Raw genomic sequence first — 11,762 nt, forward strand, 5'->3', positions numbered from 1 at the left:
ATGTAACTATTTCTGTGTTGTTTTTCTTTTTGAAATGCACATCTACACCTCATTGCACATATTGTTAATACACCGTTTCCCTTTTTTAAAAGAACACATATATGTAAAATATTTATTTTATTTTATTTTTATACACACACACACACACACACACACACACACACACATATATATATATATATATATATATATATATTTTTTTTTTTTTTTTTGGGGGGGGGGGAGGTGCTTACACCCAACCGACTAGTCGGCTGGGGTCTCATACAGACCCAGCCGACCTTGGTCGGCTGGGTCTAATCTGGTTTGACTCCGGGCCTGTCCCAGTCCTGTCCAAGGGCAAGACTGGACCTGGAAAACCCCTGCCAGCCCATACTAGCTGAGCCGCCCCAGCCTACTCTGTCGGCTGGGCCTAACAGCCAATACACAGGCCCAACCCGGGCCTGTGTTTGCACTGTCAAGGCCAGCTGACAGCCCAGCCAACCAACAAATTTATATATATCACATAATTTGTAAATCCTAGAGTTTGATCTCTTTATACATTTAATTAGAATAGTTAAGAAGTCATTACAAGATGAACATCAATTATGTGTTCACTCTGTTTATTCGCACGAAACCCTCAAGTGCCTAAAGGGCCTGGTATGCCAACATTTGCAGGTTGCTTTACATCATCAGACCTAATACAATATGAAATTTCAAATGAGAAACGAACGTACACAATAGTGCTATATGTGTTTATGCCTCTAGATCATGGTTCATGAGTATAATCGATGTACTAACAAGGCACAAAAGACCCATGTAGCAGTAGGGCCGAAAACAGAGGGAAAAAGCTCTCGCCAAAGGTAAAGAACCCAGTTGTCATTTTTTCAAGCATCATAAGATATTTCAAGTAAGGTAAATGAGACAAATATCGGCGATGCATCATCTGACATGTGGGAGAAGAGAAAAAAAACACTAAACTACAAAATACTATAAGATGTTTTGGGTTAGGAAAGCATACTTACATGCATATACACATCCCATATCGAAATCCACCAATGAGAATCGATATCTAGCAAGGGGGTTCTCAAAAGAACCACTCCCACCATGAATAAAAATTATGTTATACAATACATATTTTTTATTTCATGAAAAAGGCAGAAATACACAAAAATACAGCCATGGAGGACGATCTATGGATCATCCTCTATGTGATCTTAAGAAACAAATACTCCACACATTTTTCCCATGGATTTCCCAACCAAAATGTTGCATAAAGTTGAACCGGCATTCAATTTCTCACTTGGATACAAAAGAAGACTTGTACTTTATTGAAAATTGAAAGAATAGTGAGAAACAATGGTGGAAAAAGGGCTGTTGGAGAAGAAGGCTCCCCTTCTTCTTCTTCCTCTATTCCCTCTCTTTTCCTTTTTCTCTCTCCTCTCTCCCTTCTTTCTTTCTCTTTTCTCTCTTTCCTTTCCCCTTTCTTTTATTTTTTATATAGTAAGGGAGAGGGGGTGATGTTGCCCCTTCTCCAGCCTTTTACTGGAGAGAGAGGGTTTTCAAAAATTTTGGAACTCTCTCTCTTGTTACACAAAAAATTTCAACTCCTTTTGTTGACTTTTTATTTTTTTAACTTTTCAATTCATTTAAAACTCTCTCTTAAGTAAGAATAAAGACTCTTTTAAAGAGTCCTACTCAGCCCTAAAATAAAATTTAGAATTAATTAATTAATTAATTATTAAATATTAATAAAAAATTATTTTAAAACTTCTAAAAATAGCTAAATTAACCCAGAAGACTCCCTAACCTTATTAAACCCCAAATTAAAGCTTTATATTCTATTTAAAGCTGGAAAAATCATGGAGCTTGGATTTGGATCCGGATCAAAAAATCAAAACCCATACTCAAAACGAAAATGGATTAAGATCTGGATTAAATCCAGATTTAAGTAGATCTTAAATAAGATCCAAATCCATAATAATTCTGATTATATACCTTGGATCTCATCTGATCCAGCTTCAGATCCAGTTCGACAAACTGCTAAATTTTTTTTAAAAAATACAATTTTTGGGCCAACCGAAACTCGAATTCAGAAAAGTAAAATATCGTTGTGCTCAGAATTCCGAGACGCATCCAATGACATATTACACGAATATCAAATTCTGAATTTGGCCCAAGAAAAACCTGAATTTTGCTTGAATTTAAAAGTAAAAAATAACTCTTTCTCACGCTTCAATTGGTTCGTTATGACTTTGTCGATGGAACCTAGGCCAAACCCAGATTGAAAAACATCAGTTTAAAAATCGAGCCTCAAATGATTTTTCTCTCAAACTTAGCCAAATTTTCGAAAATGTCATAAAATAACTAAGTACGAAAATACACGATATTACAATATGAACTAGGGATGAAGGCTAAAATCAAAACCTGTGTGGGGATGGACTTACGCTTTCCTCCACCCCACCCCATCTCTGTCCTTGGATCCCCGTTCTGCCCCATCCGCGATCCTTCTTTAGAGATGACACTGGACCGAGAAAAAAAAGGTCTCACTCTGTTTGAACTGAGGATGGAGGATATGAAGCAGAGATAGAGGTTAAAATCAAAACACGTGCAAGGATGAAAGTGACGATGGAGGGTAGGATTTTGAGACAGGGTGCTGTCATCCCTTTCTATAAATATTTGGTACTAATGAATGGCATGAAACTATTGAGCTAAAAAATATAGGTCTAAATTATAACTCAATTTGACTTCATAGATACGTTCAACACGTTTTGTTTGCTAAGGATCAAGACTCAGATTATGTTTTTAGAGTGGTGCTTTTATTATAAACTTGTAGTTTTGAGCCACCATAACTTATAATTTATGCACTTGATTTATGTAGATTACTTGATTTATGTAGATTTAATATCCAAAACAAAAAAAACAACTTTTGAAGTATGTTAACTTGTTCTATCTACAATTTTGTGTGCTAAAGTACATTATACTTTACATCATTTTTTTGATGATCTTTGTCTTCACGAGTAGTGAGCACCATCAATCGGCCACCATCTCAAAATTCGAACTTGGTGGAATATCATAAAACCACTTACCATAATAAACAAGTCATGTTAATCACAACATATAATGTCTTATTTCAAATGTTTGTATCTTCAAACACCTCCAGATCTCTATGTTGCAGCTTGTTTTGATCAAATTGGGCCTCATAAATGGATTCAACATGCCCAAAGTAACTGGGAAACGACTTTTGGATTGTGTTTCTAACAAAAAACATGATTTTATGATTGGAGAAAGTAAAGCCTTATAAAAACATGCCTATGTAGGGTTGGGAACCGAAACGAGCAACTTGCTATTTGGTTCAGATTGACGAGCCGATTTACAAGCCAGCTTGTTTAGGTAATTGAGCCAAGCACAAACATGGCAAGCTCAGCTGGTTTTACATATTATATAATATATATATATATATATATTATATTTTTGTATATTATCAAGTTAAAAAACCTTAAAAAGATAAAAAAAAGCAAGTCAACTCATGACCAGCTCGTAATGAACTCAGGCTTGGCTTAGCTCGTGATGAGCTAACAAGCTGAGCCTGAACAAACCAAGCTCGGTTTGTTTTGACTCATTGACTAGGCCAATGCTTATGTGTCATAATTGAACGACCTAACAGCTGATTATCAATAAGAAAACCTTATAGATCACAAATATAATGTTAAATTCATGAAAACGGCAAAAAATAAAACAATTGAAAAAAGGCATTTGTACCTACAATTGATTGTAGTAAACACAAAACATATATATAGGTTAATAATCACTTTTTCTTTAATTTTTTTTAGATCAAATGTTGCGAGTGTGATCTACATGATTTGTTTAGTAGTAAACTGTTTTGAGTCATGTGATTATGACAAGTAATTAAATTTTTAAAGGGGTTAAAAAAACATTGACCCACAATGTACTGAAATTTTATTACTCAAAAAAATCATATTTTTTTCATTAGAAAGCATGATCCTCAACAAACAAACCATGTTGAACACATCTACGTAGTTAGATTGAGTTAATACAACTGATTTCTAGCTCATTAGTTCTTCACCTTCATTAGTAGCATATATATATATATATATATATATATATATATATATATATATATATATACCACCATAACTTAGGATGATAAACACTTGATTTACATAGTTCTAAGCTCCAAAAGTCATATCTTAAAATTAACTCAAATATGATGTTTAAGACTTTTTAAACTGCCATTATTTTCATGAATTGTGAGCAATTGATTTTCACCATCCCAAAAATAAAATCTTAAGATATATTAAAACATGATATAACCTTCTAATATCTTAAATACATATGTATGGTTAGATTTACCATTTGATAGCTAGATCTACGTAAACAAGAGTGAGTACCACCCTAAGGTATCATAGTACAAAACCACAATATATTCTCTCTTTATATATATAGGTATTGGTGAATACCATCAACAACACATTAAAAAAAGCATAAAAAGGATATTTAGAGGCGGTCTTTACCGTTGTTAAAGGCCTTACAATTATCATACAAAATAACTGTAAGGCCCACCCCTTAAAGGCTTCTCAGGTGGAAGTGCGGTGCATGAGCGCACGTTCACCTGTTCGACGCTTAAACACCATTCGACAATATACCATTCTCTCTTTATATATATACATATCCATGCTAAATTGGGTTTTCAGGCCTTTTTTATTTTATTTTTAAATTATAACCGTACAAATGTGATCTATATACTTGATTTTATAGAGATTAACTATTGAAGCATTAGATTTTGATGCATGAGTGGGTTTTTATAAGATTCAAAAAATCAATCATAAAAAATATTTGTAAAATTTTTAAGCTCAAAATATTATTGTTTTTTATCGAAAACACATGATTAAGGTTAAGAATGGCAATGGACCCAGGCGGGGGACAGGGTCTCCACCCCTGCCCCATCTCAAGATTAGAACCTCCATCCCCGCCTCCATCCCCGCACGGGAATGGATTTTAACCTCCACCCCCGCCTTCATCCCCGTTTCATGTCCTCTATCCCCGGTTCAAACAAAGATGAGGCGGGGCAGGGCTGGCCCGGGCCCCGTTTGCCCGTAGTCTATTGCCATTCTTTAGAAGGACTGGGGATGGGGAGGGGCGGGGAAAAGTATAAGTCCATCCCCGAACGGGGATGGATTTGTCCCTGCCTGGCTGCCTCCATCCCCGTTTCATACCCTTCATCCCCGGTCCAAACGTGGCGAGGTGGGGCGGGCCCCGCTTTCCCCCGGTCTACTGCCATCCCTAATTAAGGTATGCCCGATACCTTCATGGGGTCGAAACTGGGAAAAAACAATGGAAAAAACCCTTTAGCATGTTTCATTTAGCACAAATGAAAACTTACAAAATGGGCATGATGCTAAATGAAATATGCTACTGAATTTTTGATGTTTTTTTTTTTTTTAAATTCTGACCCATTAAATGTATTAAATATAATTGATTTACTAAAAATTGACACTTGGATCATACATTTTTTATGAGAAAATGGTATTTAGAGCCTCAAAATTTATGAAAATGGTAAGCCATTGGTTTTTAAAAATCTATTCATGCATTGGAATCAAATGCTCCAAGAAGAGGTTCTTGTAAAAACAAGCAAATGGTCACATCGGTACAGTCAGAATTTAAAAAAAATGCAAAAAATCCAATTGGATGTTTAATTTAATATCATGCCTATTTTATAGGTTTTCACTTCCACACCACATATATATATATATATATTCCTTAAGGTTAGGTCTTTTCAAAAATCATAGTTTTAAGTATTTTTTCTCACGTCTAACGCAAGAAAAAAGAGTGCCCTTTGTTCACGGTGGAGCCCACAAAAATGCATGTCAGTCGATGCGTTTTTGCAGAAAAGGCCCAGTTTCCGTGACACGCAAACGCCCCCTTAAAAAAATCATGAGACTATCAATAGACTCGGCCGCTTTTCCCCAAGCGATCAAGTCACGATGCCCCCTTACGGTATCTCTTGGCTGCCGTCCATCTCATGAACCCGAACGACATCTAGCCTCCACAATTCTTATTTTTCTTTTATTTTCAGCCGTCTATTCCATACGCGGTACGATCGGCGCCCCACCCCTCCCAAAGGTATTTTGTGGGGCCCATCAGTGAAACTATGGCAATTGGATGCCATTTAAAAATCGGATGGAGGGACAGCATCCACCGATGGTCACCCAGCTCTTTTGCCCACCTGCAGTTAAGTTGGTCCCAAAGGACTGAGGTGTCAGATTCTCGGAGAAGAACGGGTTCCGGAGGCCACCACCGCACGACGCGCTCTCCGCCAAGCGGCTCCCCCCTTTTTAACGCCGCCGGCGTGGCGGCGATTAAGAAGAAGAAGAAGAGAGAGAGAGGGATATGGTGTCGTCCCTCCTGGCTGCGGCGGCGGAGCGCGTGGGCCCCGCGGTGAGGCGGCAGGCGCTGACCCTGTCGGAGGCGGCGGCGGAGCGCGTCCGCCACCTCCTCGGGCTGCGCGGCAAGCCGTTCCTCCGGCTCGGCGTCAAATCCCGCGGCTGCAACGGCCTCTCCTACACCCTCAACTATGCAGGTAGCATTTTCCTGTTCTTCTTCTTATTATTTTATTTGTTTTGTCGTCAATTTTTAGTTGCTGTTTTTGTTTTTGCGGAAGTGCGGATTTCGTTTTTTTACTTTCCTTTTGCTGTTTCTCGAACAGCGACCTTGAACCTGTTTTGTGAAGTGAAGGTTATTTCATGATTTCAGTTCGGGATATCGATATTTGCCAAGTATTTGTTTATCGCCTTCTATTTTTACTTTTTCGTTATTGGATCGACGATGTTGTAATTTGGTTTGAATATGAAGGAAATCATGGTGATTTGTTGTTTTTGATGCGTTTTCCCCTTTTAATGAATACCGTGATATGTGAATTTGTCTGTAGAGTGGAAGGGATTTGTGGGTGTTCATTGCTTTCGAATTTAGCAAGATTTTCGTTCTTGCGGGATCTCTCTCTGTTAGGATCCTGGTTTTACCCACCTTAATCATCTTAAGGCCTTTTCGTGTATTGGTTACACACATAACATTTGGTATGAGAGCAACCACCATGTCTCGAGTTCGATTGCTGGAAGGGGTAACGTAGGAAGAGGGTTACCTAGACAATAGTGAGAACCGCCAAAGATGGAAATGGTTACATGGAGTTAGCCAAAGTAAAAGCCTTTCTAGAGTGGGCTGCCAAGAACGAGCATGTTAGGTTGTTAGGATCCTGGTGATTTAGGGACTTGACTTTACACACCTTAATCACCCTAGGGCCTTTTGGTGTATTGGTTAGGCAGATAACACTTTCTACTTGTCAATTTCCGAATTGTGATTTGTAATTTGATCGAAATATGAAGGAAATTTATGATAATTTTTTATTTCTTAGTTTGGATGCTTTTTTCGCTCTTTGTAGAACCATGATCAAGAATTTGCTTGTAGAAGGGTAGGGATTTGTGGGAGTTCATTGTTTTCAGATTTGGTGATTTTTCATTCTATTGGGAGCTTTGACGTTTTTGTTTTCTGAATTACAATATTTTATTTGTTCAAAATATGAAGGAAATTATCGTGCTCTATGGTTTCTTTTCTTGCTGGTTTTGTGGGAGCATATTGAAATATCCATGTTTTTTATTATGCCTGTTGAGAAATCATTGTTTTTCTAGTAAATCTTTGTTAAAGGGTTTTGGTGCTCCATGATAGGTTATAATTTTTTTTCCACATTTCTATTTCATGGTCAATCATTATTCTTTATGAGAATTAGGTTGGATGAAAGTAAAGATGATATTCTAATATGTGGCTCTTGGATAAATTTATCCTTTAGTACCTTATAATAATGAAGATTTGTTTTTAATTAAGAATCTTGTTGTGATTGTCAATATTCTTGCTTTGATACGAATAGTGCACTTTCTATATGTTGGATGAAGTTATTGCGAAAATGTCATGTCACATGGATACAGCTGTAGATATTAGACAAGAGGATATGGCTATTTTGGTGAAAATTTCTGTTTTCAAATTGCATATAAAGGGTTAGGGTTGAGGGAGTAAAAATGAATTTTAGTGTGACATTGTTTTGAAAGAAATCATACTTAGTAGGTTCTGTACTTTTTTAAGTATATTGCGAGCTAACTGCTTTGCTCCATGTCATGCATTGGATCTTTGTTTCAAGGGAATGTGAATGGAAAGCTTACTTGTGTTTGCTGAAATACCAATGTTTTCTTTTGATACATTTGAAGCTCATTTTCACTTGCCCATAAGTGTCATTTGAAAAGAGCAGGATTATCATGAAACCGAGCTGTTCATGTTGCTTGATTATAAAGACTCGCATATCCCACAAGGAAGTGAATCTTACATCCTTGTATCCTCATGGACACAATTACACTTATATATTGTTTAAGGGGCCATTTGCATTCATCCTCTCATCCAAAAAGTGCAGTAAGCTTGTATGTTGAGATAGCATATCAAAGTATCTACCACCTACCCTTTTTAGCCATTGTTTCAAATGGTGGGGAGGTAGGATTTTTCCAACCAGGGGGAGTTTATATATGGGTTGGATCTCCATTTTATTCTTAAGAATAAGCTGCCCAGTGGATCATACGTTGATCATACTTTGGACTAGATTCAATACTCAACCACTTGTACTAGGTCTAAGTGGATCTGGTTCAGGTAGGCTCATCAGCTTTTGTGCATATTTGATTAATATAATCAAAACGAGTTAGGAGTAAATCAGCTAAACACCTTGTTATAGTAAAACAGTTTAATCCTGATTAGAATTAGTGAATCCAGAAATGCTTTAATTTGGTTGCTTGGGGATGTCAATGGAACTGGCAGGATGTGAATTGGACCCACCTAGACTTTTAATATGTTCAACCAGAAAGCTAGATTCCTTGAAGGAGTTATGGTGCATATTGAAATTGTGCCCTGATGCCTCTTTGCATGGAAAAAACAGCGGTCTATTCTCAAGAGTTGGCTTCAATTCCTTGGAAGATCTGTTTTCCACATCAAATAAGAGCCCATTTGACAGCAGCCAATGTGTGAAGAATTGGTTGTCATTGTTATTCTTTTGTATCCTTTTAGTTTTGTAGTCAAATAAGGATTTCTTTATGTTGCTATTGTGTGTTCACCTTTTCTATTGTTCTTTGTAGATGAAAAAGGGAAGTTCGATGAGCTGGTGGAGGATAAGGGCGTTAAAATATTGATTGATCCGAAGGCATTGATGCACGTTATTGGAACCAAGATGGACTATGTGGATGACAACCTCAAGTATGGAAACTGCCTTAAATATTCTTAATTCTGCAATGTGAAATGTTGGTCTTATCTTATTTCTAGTTGTATGGAAACTGCCCATCAATATTCTTAACTATGCAATATTATATGTTGGTTTTGGTGATTTTATCTCATTTCTGGTTGTTGCTGTGCAGATCGGAGTTTATCTTTATCAACCCAAACTCTAAAGGGGAGTGTGGTTGTGGGGAATCTTTCATGACAACAAGCAGCCCAGGAGTCTCCAAGCCTGGAACCAGTTAAAAAATTGTCTCAAACATGGATATCTAAAATGGTCATCTGCAGTGAGGTGATAATTTCATGAAATTCAGTTGAAGCATAGACTCTTGATCAGATGTTAACAACAGTCGGGTGGGTGCACAACATGCTGCACTTCCTATTGTACGTTTTGATTTTCTGTAACATGGTTTATGTTCCAAGGCTGAAAATTTTGTTCTTAGAGAAGATTATTTAGTATTTTTTTCAAATTGATCTCTGCTGTAAGCTTATCAGCTTCGGACATCAAGTTGTGTATTTTAACATTGTAATTATGCTGCAATCAACTTGCATTCTCCTATCATGGAAGCAGATAATTGGGCTTAAAGAAACTTGAAGCATCTCTCTCTATCTCTGTGGTTTCATGCTTTATAGATACTAACCCTTGCTGGCTATATGAATATTTGGATTGATTTAGTTGGATAAAGGGCCATCCAATGCAGTAATGTATTTCAGGGTGCTGGGAAATGGTGGAGGGAATAAGGTCCTAACCTTTGTCACAAGGTGCTGGTGCGGGTGCGACATGAAAATTGCAAAAACCTTGAGTGCGGATTATATATATATATATATCATAGTCGCCTGTATCGTTAAAGGTAATTTCTCAGCGAGGGTATTTCTCGGAGCAATTTTGAAAAGTTGATAAATCTTGAGCATAGTGACAAAAGTTAAAAACGGCAAAAAATTGGCAGCCAAAAACTCGCGAGGAATTGATTTTTTTTTTAAATCTCATTTTTTCAGCAAAATCTTGACAATAAAAAAATAAATAAAAATATAAACAATAAAATGTTTACAAGGAAATATAAATAAAAATTATTCAAAAATAAAAAACCACATGGTTTTTCCATAATAAATAGCCGATAAAAACTCACGAGAAATTAAAATTAAAAATATCGCAAGAAATTTCTGTTTTTAACTTTCTGGTAATTTCTCGCGATATTTTTGCAAGGTTTTCATAAATCTCACGAGATTTATCACTACGATCTCGAGAAAATCTTGAGAGTTTAAAAAATTGAAAAAATATAAATAACAACAAAAAGCTAAGAAAATAATAAGCTTTGCATTATTTTTCTTTAAAAAATATAAAGAAACATGTTTTAAAGGTTTTAAAATATAAAAGAAATAAAAGATAGGAAATGCAAACTTAAAATAAACAATTTTTTTAAATATCGTGATATTATCGCGCAATATTTTTTCTTCTGGCGATATTTTGAAAATATCATGATATATTCCTGATATTATCGGCTACCTTGAAATAGCCGATAATATGACGATATTTGCAATATATCGGTGATATTAGTGAGAGTGATATGTATGCATGTATGTTTGTACATATGCATGCAACTACTACTGTGTGTACAATCTAGTTGGAAGATCATAGGTGAAAGTTATATTCACTCAATTTGACCTCATAGTTGTGCCTAGCATGGTTTGTTTGCTAGGCATCACACTATGGGTCATTTTTTCGACGTAAAAATAAGATTTTACGAGTCACAATTTTGGTGCATTGTAAAGAAACTGTATAGATCACATTTGTAAGGTGGTGTTTCTACAAAAAAGGAAAATTTGTGAAAAAGTGGTGTTTCTATTAGATTGCATGTAAAAATGACTAGCAAATTTATATTCTATACACACACATGCACACACACAACTATAAGTTTCTTTAGGTTTTTAAGTTTGTTTTTCAAATTTGTACAATTTTGGACTTTGTCAAAGTTGACCAAGTCCAAAATTGGATGAAAATGGTTGGGTGTGGGGTTGACCACACCCAACAGTCGTTGACATGCTCCCAGCAGTGTCAACTCAGGTGCTTTTGGAGTACAGACAGAAGCACCAATGTTACATAGGTCCGAACCTTTTACCTGACATATGAAGGGTACACTCTTAGGACTTGGACCATGTTTCAAAATTAACAGGCTGACCACTATATTGATGCACCAAGCAATGACCGTGGGATTGGTTTAGTTGGATATGAAATGATACATTCACTGATTTCTGCAATACGGGAGACCATTCTTTACAACTGCAACTTGACATGTAATTGCAGAGTGATGATTTGCTTATTCAGGGCTGTTTAATCATCATGAACTATAACTGTGAAGCTGTTGAATCATCATGAACTGCAACAGTACTCGGAGTGTGGCTAGTGGCTGAAATAGCCAATACAAGCTCAGAAGTCAGAACCCATAGAGGCATGAACTGTAGATATCAGA

The 11,762-nt window shown here is 36.4% G+C and overlaps 1 protein-coding gene across 1 annotated transcript; it reads left to right on the plus strand.

Moving 5' to 3' along the window:
* The first annotated feature begins 6,269 nt into the window (after positions 1 to 6,269).
* LOC149848530 (iron-sulfur assembly protein IscA-like 1, mitochondrial) lies at positions 6,270 to 9,852 on the plus strand. The gene is made up of 3 exons (XM_089995912.1): positions 6,270 to 6,577; positions 9,159 to 9,276; positions 9,435 to 9,852. Exons 1-3 carry the CDS (start codon positions 6,388 to 6,390, stop codon positions 9,538 to 9,540), a joined length of 414 nt encoding a protein of 137 aa, XP_089852038.1. The 5' UTR covers positions 6,270 to 6,387; the 3' UTR covers positions 9,541 to 9,852.
* The last annotated feature ends 1,910 nt before the right edge of the window (positions 9,853 to 11,762 follow it).

The sequence above is a fragment of the Nuphar pumila genome, chromosome 1 (assembly GCF_984573655.1).
Source record: "Nuphar pumila chromosome 1, dmNupPumi1.hap1.1, whole genome shotgun sequence".
Lineage (NCBI taxonomy): Eukaryota > Viridiplantae > Streptophyta > Magnoliopsida > Nymphaeales > Nymphaeaceae > Nuphar > Nuphar pumila.